The 23338-nt window shown below is 41.3% G+C and overlaps 1 protein-coding gene across 2 annotated transcripts in view; it reads right to left on the bottom strand.

The window, feature by feature from the left end:
* The window catches only part of pipox (pipecolic acid oxidase), a 99374-nt gene that overhangs the window by 13417 nt on the left and 62619 nt on the right, over positions 1-23338 (bottom strand). Inside the window, exons 4-5 of one of the 2 annotated variants that reach the window (XM_077610613.1) lie at positions 18437-18619; positions 9778-9930 (exon numbers count right to left, since the gene is read on the bottom strand). In XM_077610613.1, the coding sequence (XP_077466739.1) occupies positions 9778-9930; positions 18437-18619 (336 nt within the window). The remainder of the gene's footprint in view (positions 1-9777; positions 9931-18436; positions 18620-23338) is intronic. The other variant, XM_077610614.1, reaches the window with a different exon arrangement.

Genomic DNA, 23338 nt, shown 5'->3' on the forward strand with positions numbered 1-23338 from the left:
GCATATACCAAAAAAATTGAGGAGCACTTCACAGAAAATAACCCAAAGAAGATGTGGCAAGGAATACGACATATTACCAACTACAACAACAATACTATGTCTGTTAATGCAGATGCCTCACTAGCGGAGAATTTGAACCGTTTCTTTGCCCGCTTTGAGACTGACAAATCAGGCCCAGTCTCAACACCCCCACCACCACCCTGCAGCAATACACTGACGTTCCGGGAACAGGAAGTGAGACTGGTAATGCGGTCTGTGAACACCAGGAAGGCTGCGGGCCCTGACGGAGTACCTGGGAAGGTGCTCAAAGCCTGTGCTGACCAGCTGGCTGGAGTCTTCACAAATATTTTCAATTGTTCCCTGCAACTATCCATCATTCCATATTGTCTGAAATCTGCCACCATCATCCCTGTCCCCAAAAAGCCAACCATTGGCAGCATGAATGATTATAGGCCTGTTGCCCTCACGCCTGTGATCATGAAGTGCTTTGAAAAGTTGGTAGCCCGCCATATCAGGAATACAATCTCTCCCTCAATTGACCCTCACCAGTTTGCTTATAGGGCAAACAGGTCCACTGATGATGCTATTGCCATTGCTCTTCATACAGCACTGAGCCATCTGGAACACCCTGGGAACTACGTGAGGATGCTCTTCATTGACTACAGCTCAGCCTTCAATACCATAAAACCGGACATTCTGACTGACAAACTCTCCCACCTTGGACTATCCTCTTCAATCTGCTGCTGGATAAAGGACTTCTTGACCAACCGCCCACAGACTGTTAGACTTGGTCCCCACCTCTCTTCCTCCATTACACTAAGCACTGGCTCCCCTCAAGGCTGTGTACTGAGTCCTCTTCTGTACTCCCTGTACACCTACGACTGTGCACCCACCCACCAGTCTAACGCCATCATCAAATTCGCTGACGACACCACTGTGGTCGGACTCATCTCAGGAGGGGATGAGTCGGCTTACAGAGATGAGGTCAACAATTTGTCTTCGTGGTGCTCGGTGAACAATCTCACACTGAACACCACGAAAACTAAAGAAATAATCTTGGACTTTCGCAAACACGGCACAGATCTGGCCCCACTCCTCATAAATGGAGTATGTGTAGACAGGGTCCAGTCCTTTAAATTCCTGGGGGTCCACGTCACGGACAAGCTCTCATGGTCTACAAACACCACGGCAGTGGTGAAGAAGGCTCAGACACGACTCCATTTCCTCAGGGTGCTCAGGAAGAACAACTTGGGCTCCAATCTTCTGAGAACCTTCTATAGAACCACTGTAGAGAGCATCCTGGCGTACGGCATCACAGTGTGGTACGCTGGAAGCACGGCGGCAGACAAAAAGGCCATGCAGAAAGTGATTAACACTGCCCAGAGGATTGTCGGCTGCTCTCTGCCCTCACTTGAAGACATTGCCAGCCCGCGTTACCTCAGCAGAGCCAAGCACATCATAGGGGACCCTTACCACCCTGGTCACAATCTGTTCCAGCTGCTGCCCTCTGGCAGACGCTATAGGTCCCACAAAGCTCGGACAAATAGGCTTAAGGACAGTTTTTTCCCCACATCCATCAGACATCTAAACTCGCGCTAACATACACACATTCCCTTCTGCGGCATATGAATAGATGTTTGGTTGGTGATCTGCCTCCTACTAGCTGACTTGAAGGAAGGTAAGTGGCAGACAGTGTGCGGTAATCGAGAGGTAAGCGACCTGTATCCACAACAGCGGAATGACAAATTACAAGTCCGTAACTTACACTTATTTAGGTCTTTTGCCGATTAAACGTAGCTTGTGGAGAAGCACCATCAATTTCGTCGCACGCAGTTTCCGCGTGTGATGACAAGTAGGCTTTTTTGTGTTGTGGTAATGACGACATGGCCTATGTCCGATTATTATTATTAGATCCATGGCTTGAGTCCATCTTCCAAGCGTTCACACCCGCATTCTTTTGTCTTTCACGTCAGGCATTTCCTCTGTATAGCTCTAATGGCTGTTTCTTTGAGTATTGAGAGTGTTTTGGAATGCACAGGGAGGCTATTTTTAGGGTGAACGTCCGCTGGGTTGATCGCAATAAGTAGTGTGCCGGCAAGAAATAAAACCAGTTACTCAAGCGGTCAGAGCCATACAAAAATTGAATTTAGTGCACAAACAAGGCGCACCGACCAATTGGGCGCATCAAGCCTTTTAGAGAACATTTTAGACTTTCAAGTGCGCCCTATAGGTGTGAAAATACGGTAAGTGTCAAGCATATAAGAAAGGTAACGATGACATTGTGTGAGGAAATAATGCAGCTGGCGAAGCAGTGAAACTGTTGGTATCAATAGAACCATTTGCGACACTGGATGATATTGTGTTAATCCAGCAGAAGGCAGGGTTAAGTGAACATACTTTGTGACAGCAGAGAGGTGTTTCAAATGACGAGAAAGGTTTGTGAAGATCGCACGAAGGGTTGCTTGTAGCACCAGTCTCATTCCTTACAATACTGATTTCAGATGTGCACAATTTGGATCATTGTGCACGGAGAGAAGTTGGGAGAAAAATTAAGCAACAAGGATATTGGTCACCATACTTCAGTGACGGGCCGTGAATTTTCAAACGACGCCTTCAGCTATGTCTGAGTCAATCCAACTCTCAAAAACTATTTTATGGCTATAAAACCTTTACTGCAGCTACAGCTGCGACACATAAAAAAAACAATAATAACCTCATACAATTGAAATATTATTTAGGAATATAGCCATATTTTAATCACCAAAAATCCTTTTTAACTGTACACAAAATCCATCCTCCTTTCTTTCCTCCTTTTCTATCGCCAACGAAGCTAATGCTGAAAGTCGAGCCTGTACTGTCGTATTTCTGGCATATGTTTTTATTCGATTTAGTGCTGAAAATGTCCGTTCCCGGTTGTCACAGGCTTGTTGCTTCGGAGTTGTCCGACCTTTCTTAATGATGTCCAGCTTTTTTCTTGAAAAGTCCGTCTTGAAAATAGCTTTGACAGTAAATCTGCAAACAAATCAATTTCTTCTCTTTCAGCCATTGCGGGTTGACAAAACCGCTATTAAATCAACACAACAATATATTTGCTTGTGCAGCTCGATCCAGATACAGTTTGGTAGCTCTGGCTAGTCCACTCTATCACTAGCCAATCATAGTTGGTGAAAGCGATGACATATCCCTACGCCTGCGAGAAGGCATTGGTGTCGCCAACTCGAAATCTGATTGGTTAAAGCAACAGTTTTATCAGCGCTTGTTTTATGCAGCAGAGCCTGCAGAACTGATTGAAAACATACATCTGGAAGCGCAACCAGGGGAAAAGCAATGAAAGTATGCTGACAGACAATTTGGAATTATTCAGGTATTCATGGACAAAACATAATTAACATAAGTCTGTGATTCTGATATTTTTTTAGGCCATCAGAGAAGGCCTTGCAGGCCCTGATGGTCCACCACTGCCATACTTACAGGCAATGGTGGATGAAGTTTTAGGACAATGAGAGGTCTGTGCACATCTTGATTCCAAGATGGCGACGTTCACGCGGGAGCCAGTGGGAGTGGCTCTGTACACTCTTATGTTTTTCGTGTTTTACAGCCCTTCTATCTTTTTTTTAAAATTACATTCTAATATTTCTTAATACATACCTTTTTACGTTACTTTGTACTTTATACTTTTTACTTTAATGTTTTTACAACTTTCCTTGTTCTGTTAGCCTGGCTTCTTTCGGCTACTTCTTTTTTTGGAACCATTCAGCCATGCCTACGCTGTCACACACACGGGACTAACTGTTACAATACGCAGTAGAAGGAGCAACACCTCAATCCCGCTGGAAATTCGGAGCTGGACAAAAGTGCCGGGAGGAGAGGCAACGCTTCTGACCAACCATTCCATCGTGGGATAAGATGGAACGGCTGTTGGCGCTTACCAGCAACGGAGTCAAGGAGTTCTGCCCTGCTGCTGTTTTCTTCAGCTCCAGACTACTGAGGAACTGTGCGGATAAGCTTGGAAGAGTGACTCTGCATATTCTCTACCTCGGTCACAGTCTGCAGAAGTTCCCCATCTCGTGGGAGACTTCCTGTGTGTGGTTCCAGTTTTTGTCCAACTTCTTTTTGAGTCTATCCGTTTTTGCTACCGAAAGTCGTAGCTTGTTTTGTGTTTTTGCTGCTTTTCTGTCTTAATGATTTGGTGATTCTTGATGATCCCATTGACTTTGATTTGCTTTGTACTTTGTGCTTTTGCTTTGTTGTTCTGCAGCCTTTGACTGTACTGTCTAACTTATAACTATGCCTTTTCTTGCTACTGTCACAATGAAATTTCCCGAATACGGAATGAATAAAGTTATCCAATCCAATCCAAAACAATGTTCGGAAGGGTATCACAACACCAATCAAAGATACAGTGGGGCAAATAGGTATTTCGTCAACCACCAATTGTGCAAGTTATCCTACTTAAAAAGATTTAGAGAGGCCTGTAATTGTCAACAAGGGCAAACCTCAACCACGAGCGACAGAATATGGAAAAAAAACTGAAAATCACATTGTTTGATTGTTAAAGAATTTATTTGCAAATCATGGTAAAAAATAAGTATTCTGTCAATACCAAAAGTTCATCTCAATACTTTATGTACCCATTAATGGCAATAACGGAGGCCAAACATTTTCTGTAACTTTTCACAAGCTGTGGTGTGGAGAAGGGTGCGGAACTATGGACTGTTAAAGTAACATAACAAACTTTAAATTTAACTTAAATGAACTTAAATTCCTATACACACATTTAAAAGTTTTAATCTTACGTTACACTAAATGTAAACCTTCTTGTGCAATATCCAAGGCAAAGAGGTTAATGTATTCCACCGTGGCTTTCAAGGCGAACTTCCTGCTTCTCCATATGTATTGGCGAGCCAGCTCAGTCACGCGTACCCTAAGGTTTTTCAATTATTTCGTGCTTTATATCGATTGTCATCATATGCCTTTTCTTCGCACTACCCTTCATTGCACCGGTTTGCTTTGGATCCCTTGTGTTTCCCTTAATTTTGCACTGACTAACGCAAAAAAACACGGAAAATATGCAACGCTCCGCCCAGTGCTCATAGAGATGTTTGCACGAGGGAGATGCCGAAATTGGTCAGTGTCCCAATTTTGTATGAACGTGTTGAAATGCATTGGAACAAGGGGAATGCAACCGAGAGAGTGCACAACCATGGGCTTGTTTTGAGTGGATGTGTGTGTGTGTTTGCTTTTTCCTATTGTGTCCCTCCGGGTTGGCGCGGAACAAGTTAAGCCCAGTGGGTCGGGAACACAACAGGATATAATCAAACACACACATCCGCCCCAAAGGCTAACACAGACATGGGCAAACTACGGCCCATTAGGCTTTTTAATCCTGCCCGCCGACATTGTCCAAATCATAGTAAAAATCAATGACCTCATTAATTTCCCTTTCCCCTACAATACCCTCGTTTCCCCAGTAGATGGCGCACTAGTCTAGACCTTTGTTGGAGTGTAACCTTCTTTGACGAAGATTTAGCCTGTAACAGATCCCGGTTAACTGACCAACACCTCAGATCTATTTTGAGAATTGCCACCACGAAACTAACTCCAGATTTTGATGCACTGGCAAAAAAGGGAGAACAACAACACTGAAATGTGAATTTCTCTACTGTGTTAAAAATAGCAACTTGCACATCTACGCACAGCACATCACTCTCAATTTAAAGACTGCTTTCTTTCGTTGAATAATAATATGTTCTTACTGTTGAAAGTAAATTTGCAAATAAATTTTCACCTTGAATTGTGTATTTTTTCTTACATTTAAATCCCCAGGTTAGATAAATTGCATTGCGTGTCGAAATGCTCCTGGCCCGGCCCCTCTGTCAAATTTTAGTATCCATTCTGGCCCACAAGTCAAAAAGTTTGCCCACCCCTGGGCGAACAAAAAACTGACAACCACACGAAAACATAAGCACACGTCTTCTAAACGCAACATTAAGAATTCAAACAACAACATTAACAGCATTAATCAACAACAAACATTACCGTTATAAGATTTCTTTGGAATTTAATTTTTCACTCATTTTATTCGTCACTACTGGTTCTTACTTGTTTGGATTTCACTTGCCTTTCTGCCGTGCTGGTTGACGAATGTTTTGAAGAAGAAAAAAAACTATCCAATGCCTTTGACGACTTTTAATAATGTTTCTATAATGCAACAGACAAACGTCGTCAAAGTGGGCCATCGCACGACTCGTGAACACTTTTTCTGGATGGTGGTTTTCTTCTACGAAGACAGAAAGTTCGTGAAATACCTCGAGACTTTCTTTGATTTTTTGCTGTTGCAATTCTCGCTGCTTCCTCCTCGTCTGCCTTCTCGTTGTATTCCCCGTATTGACGAGTGTTCCATTAACTCTCGAGAGTTTGTTTTTATGCCCCCTCGACCAACTGGTCATGCACGCTGACCACTTCTTTTCATTCGCACTGGAGGCATGATGATAAAAACAGAAGCAACTGCTTTATCCACACTTGGAAAAACTCAACAAAGAAACACTGTCAGAACTCCGTGAAGACGAACGGCGGTCAAAAGTACATAAGAGAGAATAGTGAAACAGTGGTTGTTGTGAGACAGCCAATGAGAGCCCAGTATAGAGTAGAGAGCTTCTAAAGTGAGAATCAATGCATCCGTGACAATATTTTCAAAATAAAATATCGTGAATGCAAGTACTTTTTGGGGGTTGTCTTAGCTTTGATATTTTTCTTATCTCGAGGCACTCATTTGCATATAAAATGTTTCGTAACCTGGAAATTTCGCACCTAGAGGCATTCGTAAGTAGACTGTATATTAGTCTAATGTGACAATGACTTTGGCAGTGACTTCAGCGATGGTAACAGCACCAACGACTGACCCGACTGAAGTACAACTATAGCTTAGATGGCACCGGAAATGACTCATTCAATGTTGACATTCCTATGTTCCTGACTTTCGTGTTTATTTGGATTCAATAAGACAACTGAGGGGTATTGCCGAGGAGTTCAAAGCTAGAAGTGAAATTAAGTCAGGGTCCATACACCTTTGAGTTAATTAATTGAATTAACTATGTATGTTATAATCAGCAGCGTTTCATTAACTATACAGATGAAGCCCTCAGGCCGCTCAGTGAACAGTTGCATGAAACATCAAGGATGCCGTTGCAGAATCGTCAGGCTTTAGATTGGATTTTGGCTGAGAAAGGGGGAGTTTGTCATATGATTGGAGATCAGTGTTGTACTTACCTTCCCAAGAATACTGCTAGGGGAGGAACATTTACTGAAGCGATGGCTAGAAATAATGAGTTACGCAAGGAAGTAACTGACAATACGGGGTTTGATGTATGGTCATTTGATTGGCTCAGCTCAAAACTGGGGTATTGGTGCGGTAGTTTGGCAAGGATGGGAATAATTGTGTTAATCCTTCTGATATGTGAGACTCCAGGACTGTACGTCTGATGTGGTAGCTTGCAGCACAGGGGCCCCACAAGGCACAGTGCTCTCCTCACTCCTTTTCTCCCTCTACACATCAGACTTCAAACATAATACAGACACCTGCCACCTCCAGAAGTTCTCTGACGACACCGCTATTGTTGGACGAGTGACGGACGGGAACGACCTGGAGTACAGGGGAGTCATCACAGCCTTTGTTGACTGGTGTAGGCAAAACCACCTCTACATCAACACCAGTAAGACAAATGAAATGGTCATCGATTTTCGGAGGAATCCTCAACAGACCACTCAGGTGAACATCCAGGGTAGAGCCGCCTCTACCTACTGAGGAGTCTACGGTCCTTTGGAGTGTGCAGGACACTGCTAAGGACTTTTTACGACACTGTGGTGGCATCTACAGTGTTTTATGCAGTGCTCCGTTGGGGATGCGGGAGCACGGAGAAGGACAGGAACAGGCTGAATAAGCGGGTCAGGAGGCCCAGCTCTGTTCTGGGCTGTCCTTTGGACTCTGTGGAGGAAGTGGGAGAGCGGAGGATGCTGACCAGAATGATGTCCATCATGAACAGCACCTCCCACCCCATGCATGAGTCTGTGGAGTCCCTCCGAGGCTCTTTTAGCAATAGACTGCGGCACCCTCATTGCAGGAAGGAGCGCTTCCGCAGATCCTTCCTCCCATCAGCTGTCAGGCTCTTTAACAAAAAAATGGTGTTAAGACCTACCGTATGCATGCATGTACATCTATGTGTATGTATGTATATGTGCTTATGTGTGTATGTACACGTATGTGTATATGTATGTGTATATATTTATATATTTCAGCAACACGCTTATTTATTTATATATTTAGTCATGTATTTATTTATTAACTTACTTATTACTTATCTGTTTATGTCTAAAATGCGTTTCATATTTCTGCATCCTCACCCTCTTGCTACTGTGACAAGGAAATTTCCCGAATACGGGATGAATAAAGTTATCCAATCCAATCCAATCGGCGACGGACACTGGTAGTCAGCCAGAATAGGCAGGTGAAAGTGCTCGGAGTCCTCCGGGAAAGAGACTTCCGGCGGGACGAGCTCGGCAGGTCGAGTCAACCAGAGGAGACTTCCTGCGGGACGAGCCATTCCCTGACGGACATCATGAGAGCAGCAGGCTACCGCCAGGGACGTCAACGTCTGTCCAGGAGGCTGGCGATGGGGAAGAGGTGGAGCGAGCGCCCAACTCCCGCAAGTGGCGTGCCAAGCCACCACCCCAAGACAACGAGGGACGACTTTCTTGACCTGGGATCCCTCCAGCGGACACTGTACTGATCACCGGTAGGTGATCGAAGAAAAAGGACCGAGGGACCCGAGATGCTGATCTTACAGAGGCACAATAATCCGCTGGGTGGCGATAAAGTGGAAACATCGCTCCTGCCACATTCATCGGGACAGAACAACATCGGAAGTCAAGAACAACTGAACTGTGTGATGTGTTCGAATGTTGGAACTGTGTTATTGAGTTTGTAGTAAAAAACTACAAAAGGAGGGCATACTGTGGAATTAGGCCCAAATCAATCCGTTATGCAAAATAATATAAGCGATGTCTAATTCCCTAAAATGGACTCGTATAACTCGCTTAGGTAAGCCCCCACGGATCTTGTAAACATCTTCCCAGGAAAGCTGTGTGTCTTCGTTAAATAAGGACGTAGGATTACAGAGGCGCCCTGGTTGTATCTGCCTATATAAGATGAGCGTGTTCAATAAAGATCGGGTTCATCCTCCTGAAACTGAAAGAGCAGTGTGCTGATTCTTACTACCATAGTAGTAAGAATGATTTTTCTTAAGATTTTCCCTTAAAAGTAGCACATTTGTAGTCCCTATTAAAACCATGAATGTGGAGTTAAATTGTGAAATAGGGGGTGGCTTGTACGCGGGAAATTGTAAAATTTTAAGGGCGCTGCTCATACGCGGGGTGACTTATATGTGAGTAAATACGGTCATTAAAACCCCTGCTTTAAATCCTGCCCCTTTTCTTCACTGTATCTAAAAAAAATCTTCTAGTTGTTTTAAAACTGAGTGTATGCGTGTTTAGACATTGTTAATGCTCCCCATTTCCTCTGATCCTTACCACAGATCGTCAGAAAATGATTTCAATGTTATCAATGAGTCTTAAATGACACAATTTTTCATGTTCAAAGATCATATACAGTACATAATCAGGTAGCAGATCATCTGTCTTTGTATATTAGTTTTGAACATTTGCAATTATGCATTTACGATTCTTTATGTTAGGGCTGCATGCTGAGAAATGCAGTAGTACCTTCATCAGACCAGGGTATTCGTTTGAAGGCAGGCCGTAAATATGGTCTTTGGCCTCCTCTCCTTCAGTCAAAATGAAACAGGGAAAGCATTTCTTCACATTGTATGAATCAGGTATCTTCTCTTTCCAATAGCACACATTGATTTTGACTACCTAAAGTAACACAAACAAGTGAACTTGTCAAAACAGAAAAATATTTGCAAACTCCCTGGCAATCCCTGTCAGTTTTTCCCTCAATTTTACTACCCTCGATAATAGTACTCATATTGTGTTTGTTGAGTCACTGACGGGATAAAATCCCACTCAGTGGTGTGATGATTGTTAGTGAGAATTGTTGCCTGTCTCTGTATGCATTTCAACTGATAGGCAACCATATACAGTAATACTTTCACATTCGAGTGCCCGACATAAGAGGAGTTTGAAATACGAGGAAAATTCTGAGCAAATATTTACCTTGAGATACGAGCATACGAGACAGCCAGAGGCTGCTTATGATTATGACTATGATTTCTTGTTGCATCTCCCTTGTATAAAGATCTCTACGAGCACTATGTTGCCTTTTTTTCCATGAGTGGTGTACGCATAACGGAGCTGGCTCGTCAACACGAGAGGAGTTTTATATATATATATATATATATATATATATATATATAGGTATATATATGTATATATATGTGTATATATATATATATTCGTATATATATATTTATATATATACACATATACACGTGTACACATTTATATATATATATATATATATATATATATATATTCGTATATATATATTTATATATATACACACGTATACACGTGTACACATATATATATATATATATATATATATATATATAAAACTCCTCTCGTGTTGAGGAGCCAGCTCAGTTACATATATATATATATATATATAACTCCTCTCGTGTTGACAAGCCAGCTCAGTTATATATATATATATATATATATATATATATATATTTAACATACACACACAAATTCAATTTATATCAGTAATCCCTCGAATTTCACGGATATATGTATATATAGATAGGCGTGAAAAACGGAATATGGTAGTAATAATAGGGCTGATCCAACTTTGTGGTTGTTAGAATAATTATGGAATATTCTATGTGTTGTAAGCATTTTTCAATAAGTAGTAAGGCTATAAATCAAGTCATGGGAACATGGACTTTTTCCTCCACATTCGACTCCTCAAGGCCCAAAGAAAAGAGCTCCCGGCAGGACCCAATGAGACTGTTATGACGAGACTCCAGCAGCAGATTTGAAAATACTGCTTTGTTTACATTAAACTGCTTTGCTCTGTTTACCTTATAAAGAAATTATTATGCTTACTGGTGCAAATTCTAATGCTGTTGTTTTGCTTATTGTGCAAATTCTTACGCAGGTGTTCCGATAAAAACAGATTGTTGTGACAGTGTTTTTATAACCTTCATGATGTTATTCGGTTAAGCTTATACAATTGTTCAAGACAGTTGTTTTTGCTTATGCAATTGTTTAAAGGCATCTCCTTGCAAGTTGTAAGCAGAATTTGTTGAAAGATGTTTTTCCTTTTTTAATTAAATATTACTAATAATGATTTAAAAGGTTTGAATCATTATTCCAACATTTGGTCCTTCGAGTAGCCGGGGTCAACACACCGATAAGGAATCCAGACGCTGCAGTTTAATATCTGGAGTGACCGTGCACGGCGAGAATCCCTTTTCCAGGCTGGATTATTTCTCAGCAGCACCTGTTTTTTAATCGGTTGACGACTATCCTCTGGGTAAGCATCTATCGACATTTCTGCCGAGTCCGCGTGTGATGGCTGCATATTGTTGACGGGATCCAAATGCGCGAAGGGCATCACACGCGAAGGCCTTATTTTGAGAAGTAAGGCTCGCGTCCTGGGGATTAGCGATTTTAAAACCCTGCGAATACTAGTCACTAGCAGGTAGACACGGTGTGGTCTATAAACGTCGACGGTGTTTGGGTGTGTGTGTAGTTGTTAAAAACCTAAAAAAAAAAAAGGTACTACGGGGGCACACAAATCCACTCCAAAAATGGGTAGTGGAGGCAGTAAAGCGGCTATTGACGACGATCCAAAGATGCGTCTGCCGTGTAAAGATTGGAAATTTGTTGAGAATCAGAGCGCTTTGAGAATTAAACATCTAAACTTATGGATAAATAAATATGGATTTGCTGGCCAGCTTAATATGCATAAGATATTGATACTGCAGGATAAAATACGTGCTAAGCATGGGGGAAACCTTAGCAAAATGGAGCAGGAGGGATATAATGATACCTATTATTGGTTTATGATGGCAAGGAAACGGAGTGATGGATGGGTTAAATCAGTTGATAACGGTGGGACTGGAAACACAGAGGCTGTGTTATTCCACAGAAAAGAGGACATTAGATCTTATCACCTGAATGGGGTGGAAACGCAGCAAATTTGGATGTTCGCGTTAAAAGGTGATTGGCATGCTGTTAGAGGTGATTGGAATCCAAAAGCTGATGGTGGCCCGTTGTGTCATGACGGTCGTGATTTGAGAGTGCATGAACTGATTGATCGGGTTACGGGGAAGTTTAAAACAAAAGCTAATTACACCGTGATCAGCAGAGCTAAGCAGAGGGATGGTGAGCCTTTTTCAGAATATCAAATCAGGATGACGGCTTGTTTTAAGGCCAACAGCGGCATCGCTGAAGACCACGCGGTGGGCAGCCTTTATCAGGAGCAGCTAAAAAATGATTTGAATGAGGATTTTGAACATGAGGATGTTGAGCTAATTTTAAACCAGAGATCACTTCTTTGGGAATGAATTCAATTGGAATTTTTTGTGTGATGCTGAAAGTTGTAAAATGGCAATTAAAATGGTTATTTCAAAGTGCTAGGCATACTTTGTTGATAGTAACTAAATGTACTGTCAATGTACTGGAATGATATGGCTTATTGTGGCTTATCCTGGTTTCGTTCCCGTCTGCTAGCGGGAATATTTTGGTTAACAGAAATACAAAACAGCCAATTAAATGTTTAGCGGGGTTGCCAAAACTGCGTTTTGGTCATACTCTAAACTTGCCGAATAATGCTTTGATTGCGGGGGGAGCGCTCTGTTTTGGTGCGGCTGATTTGACGGTGTTAGACATTATGATACAGTATAGTGTGCGCGCGGACCGCACAAGCGACTAATTTTTTGGGGGACCCCTTCCGTGGAGAGTATTACATTATTACAATTATTACAATAATTGGCCTTGAGGGCGCTGAAGCAAACTTGACGGCAGAAATGGGTTTAATTAATTTAGTTTATTAATTTAGTCTTTTCTAAAAAATATTATGATTGTGCACAGGAGGTAAGGCTTTGTGCACAAAAAGAAAAGAGAGCGTTTTGGAATTTGTAAACAAAAGATAAGAATGCTGCTTCTGCAGCGAGCGTGAAGGTCACAGTCAGCGGCTAAGGGCGCGCTTCCGTTTAAACATTTCAGAATGAGAACAAAACATAGTCTGCAAGGGATGCAAGGTTCCATGATTATCTTCGCATTTATTTTTGGGATTTAATCAGAAATGTCTTTCGAGGTGATAGAAAATCTGTTTGGCAAAGATTGTTTGGTAAAAGCTTTGGAATTGGGAATAATGCTATTATTATTATTTTCTTTTTTCTTTTGTGAAGTTCAAAGGGCTCTTAATTGAAGAGAGCTAGTTTTGGAGGATAAAACGATATTATTACTGTTTTTTGAATGGTTGGATTGTTCAAAATACTTTAATATAGGAGATTGGCTGGTTAAAGAAAAATGAATGGAATTTTTTTACAATATTATGGCATATTGGTGACAATTTGTGGGTCCTTTATTAAGCATTGAAAATTGTAATTAGGAAATGCCTAGTAAAAGGTGGATTTCTCTCATTTAATTATTGTAGATTTTTCTTGTGGTAACAGGGAGCTATAAGAAATGGCTCTTATCTTAAGTAAACATAGTATGGGGTGATTTGCAATTTATGTCTTAGGTATTAAGAGTTATTTGGTTGTTAAAGAAATCAGACATGAAATTAACAATGCAGAAATGAGATTGGCAATAACAAGCTTAGATAAAGGGGAATGTCTACAAAAAAAATTAAAAATTCTAAATTCAGGTGGGGCCTTTCATGGTGTGAAACAAGTGATGAAATAATGTCTATGTTTTAAAAATAACATCTCCAAGTTATAAAATATCAACCTTGGAGAAATGCTTTAAGGAGATGGGTTGACTAGAATGGGCAAAATTCGATAGCGTTGAAAGGGGGTGTAACTTCTTTACAAACGGTTAAAATACTAAAAGGGGGTGTGTGTGTGTGTTTCAATGTGTCACAACTTTTCCGTTATTGCATTATTGGCGAATAGATAGTTAATCACAGCCACTCGCATGGCAGTCTACATGCTGACTGACTGGGGTAAGGGGCGGTGGCAATTGAACAAATTTCTATTTTTAGATATGTGGCATGTGAATCTAATACATTAATTATCTAGTTTCTTCAGGCATCAATCTTGCGGGTCGAGGATCTACTAATGCGGAGTGGATCCAGACCTTCCGGAGTGTGGAGTATTCCTGGTGTCCTCAAGAATTCGTAGGTTTTCTCTGGGTACTCCAGTTTTACTCCAACAAACCAAAATTATGGATGATTGGGGGAGCACTCAAAGCAAATTCCTTGATTATGAGTGCGAGCGTGGATGAGTGTCTGTCTTTTGTGTTTTAATTGGCTGGCCACCAAGATATATCAATATTCTAATATCAAGGTGGAATATTTCTGAAATCGCTGATAAGCCTTTCGAGGACGGCGGTGGCAGAGTAGGACAGAAACAAAAAGAAAAGAATTTCGCCAAATGAAATTTTTTGATTTCTGCAATGGGAAATTTTGGGAACCTGGGGGACTAAACAAAAACAAAAGACTTATCTGGGAGGGCTGCCATTTTGAGTTATGGTAGATTTCATGCCTCAAAAAAGGGGGAGGTTATATATTCAATCTATATGCAGATATATGGCCAAAACACGGGCGATTCCCCCTTATGTCAAGCTACAAAAGCTACATATCCATTTCAAAGGATACATATGGATTTTATAGAATATGTGTGGTACATAACAGTCCTAAAACAGATTGGGGAAACCTTGTTGCAGAAACTGGTCTAGATTGGCAAGCTTGGATGACACGCGTGCGAAAAAAAAAAAAAAACAACCATCAGGCCTTCGATAAAATTAACCCATACGGTGGGGGCATTACAAATCATAATTCAGACTGACAAATTAACTTGTGGATCCTTGTCTGACGTTTTTCCTAAGTCCATGGGCAGGTGGAGAACCATGTCTATGGAGACGGTGGGAAAGTCGTCAGAGATGGAAACACCCGGATCCGCCATAGTAAAATTAAAATCTGAGATGACCAGAGAATTCATTTCTGCAACGGGGAGTTCCCAAACGGGAGGCGGTAAGAAATAATTGGTTGTTGTTGATGGAAAATGCAGCTATTATAAATCAAACCTGTATAACATGTAGGGGGCCGACCTCTCTTAAGAGTAGTACCCGCGCAAATTACCCCTGATTGTGTAAAGGAGATAATGACAAAAGAAGATGTAAGCCCAAAATGTATGAAATGGAATAATGTCTACCCAGTTACAATGGCAGCAAAGGACAAGCCTAACTTTTCAACACATGTCGCGTTTAATTATTTTACCTGTTTAATCCTCACAGGGCACGGTCCGGCACTGGGAGCGATAAATGTGACGTGGTGTGCCCACGTCCTAAAACAGACTGCACCCCTGATACCACGTTCTGACCTATGGTGGTGGTGTGGTGGAAATAAATTATACGACTCCTGCCAAAATGCAGGACTTTGTGCCTTGGTCTCACTGCTATTACCAGTGTCTGTTTTTCCATCTACAGTAGATGAGATACAATTGGCTGCACAGAAATCCGGTATGATGGCGGGCCCCTCGCGACGGCGTCGATCGGCATGGAGAGAGGGTGATCCGACATACATTGATGCGATTGGCATCCACGGGACGTACCAGATGAGTATAAGTTGGCTAATCAGATCGCAGCAGGTTGGGAGTCTATTTTTCTTTTAATTACTCCAAACAAAAATGTTGATTGGATAAATTACCTGCATTACAATGTCCAAAACCTTGGAAATTATACTGAACAGGGATTTGTGGCGATAAAGGAACAACTGGCAGCCACTAGTCTGATGGCGTTCCAGGATCGTGCAGCGGTTGAAATGCTTCTTGAAGGAGCAGGGGGCGTATGCAATGTTTGAAAATGTTGCACTCAACAACACGCCCCCCCACTGGGTCCCACACCAGGACCAAAGATGGCCTGCAGACCCTAAACCGCAAGATGAAAAAGCATCCTGGAGTAGAATTATTATCCGCTGACAGATTTGTGGAGGAAGGCCATATTAATAATGATTTGGCCTAATTTGTGGCATTTTCCGTAGCCCTTTTTGCTACGATTTTGACATTATGTGGGTGTTGTATTATTCCCTGCTTAAGATCTTTGATGAGCCGACTTATAACCACTGCGATTGCCCCTACAAATTCTAAATTGCATGAATTGTATCCCCTACTAATGAAGCGTGCTGACGACAGCAGTGAATTCCAGGAGCATGGTAATTCCGAGGATTAATTGGGCGAAAATGATCTTGTTTTCTGCTTTTCAGACCTGCCGAACGAGTAGAGCCTAAGCGGGTAAAATTAAAACAGCCAACGGAGATATCCCTCTCATTTTGAATGTGACATAAAATGAATAACAAACATATAGTAAAAGGAGGGAATGTTAGAATAATTATGGAATATTCTATATGTGTTGTAAGCATTTTTCAATAAGTAGTAAGGCTATAAATCAAGTCATGGGAACATGGACTTTTTCCTCCACATTCGACTCCTCAAGGCCCAAAGAAAAGAGCTCCCGGCAGGACCCAATGAGACTGTTATGACGAGACTCCAGCAGCAGATTTGAAAATACTGCTTTGTTTACATTAAACTGCTTTGCTCTGTTTACCTTATAAAGAAATTATTATGCTTACTGGTGCAAATTCTAATGCCGTTGTTTTGCTTATTGTGCAAATTCTTACGCAGGTGTTCCGATAAAAACAGATTGTTGTGACAGTGTTTTTATAACCTTCATGATGTTATTCGGTTAAGCTTATACAATTGTTCAAGACAGTTGTTTTTGCTTATGCAATTGTTTAAATCAGATTACCTTTGAATGTTTTGGTTATGTGCCGCTAAATGGACCGAAGAGTATGCCGCTCGTCAGAATGCACTGTGGACTGAGACGACGTCACAAGGCATCTCCTTGCAAGTTGTAAGCAGAATTTGTTGAAAGATGTTTTTCCTTTTTTAATTAAATATTACTAATAATGATTTAAAAGGTTTGAATCATTATTCCAACAGTGGTTTTTCGATTATCACTTCTTTTTTTTCCAAGATTGCGCCGTCACGCGGAAGCCAGTGGCAGTAGTTCTGTCCACTCTTGTTTATATATATATATATATATATATATATATAAAAACTCCTCTCGTGTTGACGAGCCAGCTCAGTTATATATATATATATATATATATATATATATAAATATTTAACATACACACAAATTCAATTTATATCAGTAATCCCTCGAATTTCACGGATATATATATAGATAGGCGTGAAAAACGGAATATGGTAGTAATAATAGGGGTGATCCAACTTTGTGGTTTTTCGATTATCACTTCTTTTTTTTCCAAGATAGCGCCGTCACGCGGAAGCCAGTGGCAGTAGGTCTGTCCACTCTTGTTTTTTTGTGTTTTACAACCCTTCTATCTTTTGTTTAATTACATTTTAATATTTCTTAATACAATCCTTTTTACTTTACTTTGTACTTTATACGTTTTACTTTCATGTTTTTACAACTTTCTTTGTTCTGTTAGCCTGGCTTCTTTCTGCTACTTCTTTTTTTGAACCATTCAGCCATGCCTACGCTGTCATACACATGGGACTAGCTGTTGCAATATGCAGCAGAAGGAGCAACACCTCAATTACCGCTGGAAATTCGGAGCTGGACTAAAGTGCCGGGAGAAGAGGCAACGCTTCTGACCAACCATTCCATCATGGGATGAGATGGAAGAGCTGTCGGCGCTTACCAGGGCGGAAGCGGAGTCGAGGAGTTCTTCCCTGCTGCTGTTTTCTTCAGCTCCAGACTACTGAGGAACTGTGTGGATAAGCTTGGAAGAGTGACTCTGCATATTCTCTACCTCGGTCCCAGTCTCCAGAAGTTCTCCATCTTGTGGAAGACTTCCTGTCTGTGGTTCCAGTTTTTGTCTAACTTTACAGCGTCTTTTTGAGTCTGTATCCGTTTTAGCAACCGCAACCAAGATGGTGCCGTTCTAGTGGCAGCCGGCGGCGGTAGCTCCGTCCACCCTTGCTTGGTGATTCTCAATGATCCTATTTACTTTGATTTGCTTTGTACTTGGTGCTTTTGCTTTGTTGTTCTGTCTAATCACCCTCTTGCTACTGCAACAATGAAATTTCCCGAATACGAGATGAATAAAGTTACCCAATCCAATCCATATCTGGTCTACATTATCCACAAAATTGGAGGGATTACTGATATAAATTGAATTTGTGTGTGTGTTAAAACACATTTAATGTGTTATAATTACCTCAAGTGGGAGATGTAGGTCAATATGTGCCAGTAATTTATTGGTCCAAGGTCCAGCGGTGATCACAAGACCCTTGGCTTGATAAACACCAGCAAAGGTTGACACAGTCACAATCTGGCCAGTCTTGATGTCTATTACTTTCTCATGATCTTTAATGACACCACCTAACTTCTGAAACTGCCCCTGGTCAACAAAAAGCAAAACATAACTTTAATTACATAAAATATCATGGTGTGGTTTGAAAATATCCTTCAACTCAATTTTTTCATGTAAATTAAAACCATTTACTAATTTTTAGACAATGGCTCAAAAGGTCACACACTTTGTTGTTTTTCTCATTGAGAACACTAAATATAGTTCACATTTATCAGTTCAGTTATTGGAATGAAAAGATGGGTACATATCTGATTCAGGTATATTCTGACATTGCTAGATAAGGAATAAATAAACACCTTAAGGAACAACAAAAATGGAAAAATGTAGGCTCGTCTTGGAGAGAAGACACCACATTAGGTTGCTGCTTTTTCTCTGGGTGTGTAATCGAAACATGCTTTGTATATGATTGTATATGATCATTTTTCGTTTCAACGTTAGAGATAGCTGCTGTTGAGATTTTCTAAACTTTTTAAAGTATTGAGTTTTTTTAAATACTTTTCATTTTGTCTCTATAAAGCATGCAAAAATATTTCATCTGCTTCATATATTTTTCCTACGACTGCGGGTTGTATTTGACCTATTATTTCACTATTGTCAGGACAGTAAGTATCAAATTTCCACTGAAAATATACAAAAAAAAACATCCGCTGTCCTGTACAAAGAGCATGAGTGCCTCTAGTGCGCACTCATACAAAAAATACATTTTCTACCATTAAATGATCATGTACAGTCATACCTCTACTTTCGAATGCCTCTAGGTACAAAAGTTTCAAGTTATGAAATGTTTTATATGCAAATGAGTGACTCGAGATACGAAAAAGATACAAATTACGAAATCCCCCAAAAAGTAAATGCATTTGCTTATCCGTTATTTTATGTTGAATTCCCCTTATTAAGCGATTAAAAACTACACATGCAAACGTGTCACATATTTTCACACACAGACACACACACACAGGGCACAAAGTAAAAGTCTAAAATGTACTGCAAAGTGGACTGCTTTGGCCCTGGTAGAACAGCTCTTCCCGCCATCTGGTGGACAAACATGGGTATTACACCTATAACGACCGCAGAGGGAGATATTTCAGCAGCGCAGGGCAATTTTTTATTTATTTTTAGATTAGATTAGATAACTTTATTCATCCTGTATTGGGGAAATGCTTTATTTATTTTAAGACATTAATAACATTTGCTTATAATTTTCTCTAATTTTTCATGCAAAATTGGGACACTTTGACCAATTTTAAAGGGTTTAGTTAGTAGTTGTGTGAGGACGGTGAAACCCACTCTTTCTGATAACACTAACAGCAGCGCTCTATGTGAAACGGTTTATTTTGTACACTGCTTTAAAACAGTGTAAAGGTAAAGATGTATGCATCTGGGTAGGAAAGAGGGCATTCTTTCCCCGCTGATTCCGCTAAGCCTGTTCCCTTGGTTGTGGTTTCACTAGAAGTGGGACAGTGGGAATCTCGTTCATCCATTCATGCGTCACTAATTAGATGACGAGGCATTTGACTAGTTAATAAGGCAGTCATAGTTACTCCCGCCATTTACCTGCACTTCATTGAATTTCTTCACTTTGACATTCAGTGCTACGAGCACTTGGGTACGAGGTCGAAAAACAACCAACACTAATAGAGTCCACTAAAATATGACTACATGAAACCACTCAAACTTACATTTACTTCTCCACAGAACAAAGTGATAAAAGAAATTCAAACTGCAAGATCAAATGACTTTATAAACATAATTATGTTATAATATGGCCTATGTCCGATTATTATTATTATTATTAATTAGCACTGTGAAATTGAACACTAAAGAAATCTGGAAATATATTTAAAAAGTGGCAGGAAATACTTCAAAACACAGACATATGAAGGATCTACAATTGAAGGAGAAAACAATCCAAAGGACATAGCTACAACTTTAAATGATTATTTTATAGACTCTGTTAAAGAACTGACACCTAGCATCCCTCAAATAGAATGTCAGCCACCACAACCACTAAACCCCAATGAACCCATTCTTAATCTGAACGTAGTTGAGAAAGCGGTATCTGGTCTCAAAAGCTCCTAAGCAAAAGATGTGTTTAATTTGGATGTAACATTTTTTAAATACAGCAAAGAATCTCTCATACCTCCATTAACCACTATTGTAAACAAAACCATAAACGAGTGTCTATTCCCTGAGCCCTGAAAGTGCTCAGTTATCAAATCAGGGAACCCCGCAATAACCAACAACTACAGACCTATAAGCATTCTTCCAGCCACCTCAAAAGTATTGGAAAAGATAGCAGCTGAGCTTTGCGTGTTTTTCACAACGACTGGTGCTGCAACTGTAGGATCATTAACACTCACTGTTCTCCTGATTTAAAGCTCTTGGCAGTTCTGTGCAGGCCCTTCTATCTACCAAGGGAGCTAACGGTAGTCATTGTAATGGCTGCTTACATCCCAACGGATGCTAACGTTAGCACGGCACTTAGCCCCCTGCTAGCGACTGTAAACAAACAGCAGCTTGACCACCCTGATGGAATCCTTATTGTCGCCGGTGACTTCAACAAAGCATGTTTAAAGACTGTTCTGCCTAAGTTTATCCAGTACGTGAAGTGTTACACCAGAGGAGATAAAACTCTAGACCATGTTTATTCTAACATCAAACATGCTTATATAGCCACATCCCTCCCTCACCTTGCTGGATCCGATCATCTCTGCCTGTCCTTCACCCCTCATACACCCCACTCCGGAGGCAACAACAAATAAAGATAATAAAAACATGGCCTGAGGACGCCCTTTCTCAGCTGCAGGACTGTTTTTCCCGCACAATTTGGAACTTTTTGAACGCCACAACCTCCAGGACTACACAGACACTGTACTTTCCTATATCAAAAACTGTACGGACGCCGTCACTGTTAATAAATGTATCCGGGTTTTTCCTAACCAAAAACCCTGGATGAACAGTGAGACACAGGCACTCATTAAATGCCGTAACACCGCCTTCAGGTCAGGGGACAAGTTACAATACAGCGCTTACAGAGCAGACCTGAAAAGAGGCATTGAAAAGGCAAAGGTAGCATATACAAGGAAAATTGAGGAGCACTTCACAGAAAATAACCCAAAGAAGACGTGGCAGGGAATATGACACATGACCAATTACAATGACAATAATAAGGTGTCTGTTAACACAGATGCCTCACTGAACCGTTTCTTTGCCCGCTTTGAGACTGACAAATCGGATTCAGTCTCAACGCATCCACCACCTTGCAGCAGTACACTGAAGCTTCAGGAACATAAAGTGAGACAGGTACTGCGGACTTTGAACACCAGGAAGGCTGCTGGCCCTGACGGAGTACCTGGGAAGGTGCTCAAAGCCTGTGCTGACCAGCTGACTGGGTTTTTTACAAACATTTTCAATTGTTCCCTGCAACAATCCATCATCCCCTCCTGCATGAAATCTGCCACCATTATCCCTGTCCCTAAAAAGCCAACCATTGACAGCCTGAATGATTACAGGCCTGTTGCACTTACACCTGTGATCATGAAGTGCTTTGAAAAGTTGGTCGCCCGCCACATCAGGGATACAATCATTCCCTCAGTTGACCCTCACCAGTTTGCTTATAGAGCAAACAGGTCCACTGAGGACGCCATCGCCGTAGCTCTACACACAGCACTGAGCCACCTGGAGCACCAGGGGAACTATGTGAGAATGCTTTTCATTGTTTATAGCTCACTCTTCAACACTATAATACCGGACATTCTGGCTGACAAACTCTCCCACCTTGGACTATCCTCTTCCATCTGCTGCTGGATTAAGAACTTCTTAACCAACCATCCACAAACTGTTAGACTTGGTCCCCACCTGTCTTCCTCCATTACACTGAGCACTGGCTCCCCTCAAGGTTGTGTACTGAGTCCTCTTCTATACTCCCTGTACACATACGACTGTACACCAATCCACCACTCTAACTCCATCATCAAATTTGCTGATGACACGATTGTGGTCGAACTCATCTCAGGGGGGGATGAGTCTGCCTACAGAGATGAGGTCAACAAACTGTCTTCGTGCTGTTTGGTGAACAATCTCACAGTAAACACCACGAAAACTAAAGAAATAATCCTGGACTTTTGCAAATGCAACACAGATCTGGCCCTACTCCTCATAAATGGAGTATGCGTAGACAGGGTCTTGGACACTAACCTTCTATAGAGCCACTGTGGAGAGCATCCTGGCATACTGCATTACAGTGTGGTACGATGGACGCACGGCAGCAGACACAAAAGCCATGCAGAGAGTGATCAACACCGCCCAGAAGATCATCGGTTGCTCTCTGCCCTCACTGGATGATATTGCCAGCCCTCGCTACCTCAGCAGAGCCGGTAACATTGTTAGGGACCCATACCACCCTTGTCACAACCTGTTCCAGCTGCTGCCCTCTGGCAGACGCTACAGGTCTCACAAAACACAGACAAATAGACTTAGGGACAGTTTTTTCCCCACAGCTATCACGGCTCTGAACTTGCATTAGCACGACACACAATACCTTCTGTACAATAACTTCGGGGTGTGCAATAACATTGTGCAAAATCTTAGATTGTAAAATATTTTAGAAATTACCTTGCCCGGACGTGACTTTTTATATTTTATATTACTTATTTATTTTTTTACTTGGAAAACGCACTTTGTGGAGTAGCACCACCAATTTCGTTCTACGCAGCTGTGTATAATGACAATAAAGGCTTTTGATTT

Source organism: Stigmatopora argus, chromosome 10 (assembly GCF_051989625.1).
Source record: "Stigmatopora argus isolate UIUO_Sarg chromosome 10, RoL_Sarg_1.0, whole genome shotgun sequence".
NCBI classification, from domain to species: domain Eukaryota; kingdom Metazoa; phylum Chordata; class Actinopteri; order Syngnathiformes; family Syngnathidae; genus Stigmatopora; species Stigmatopora argus.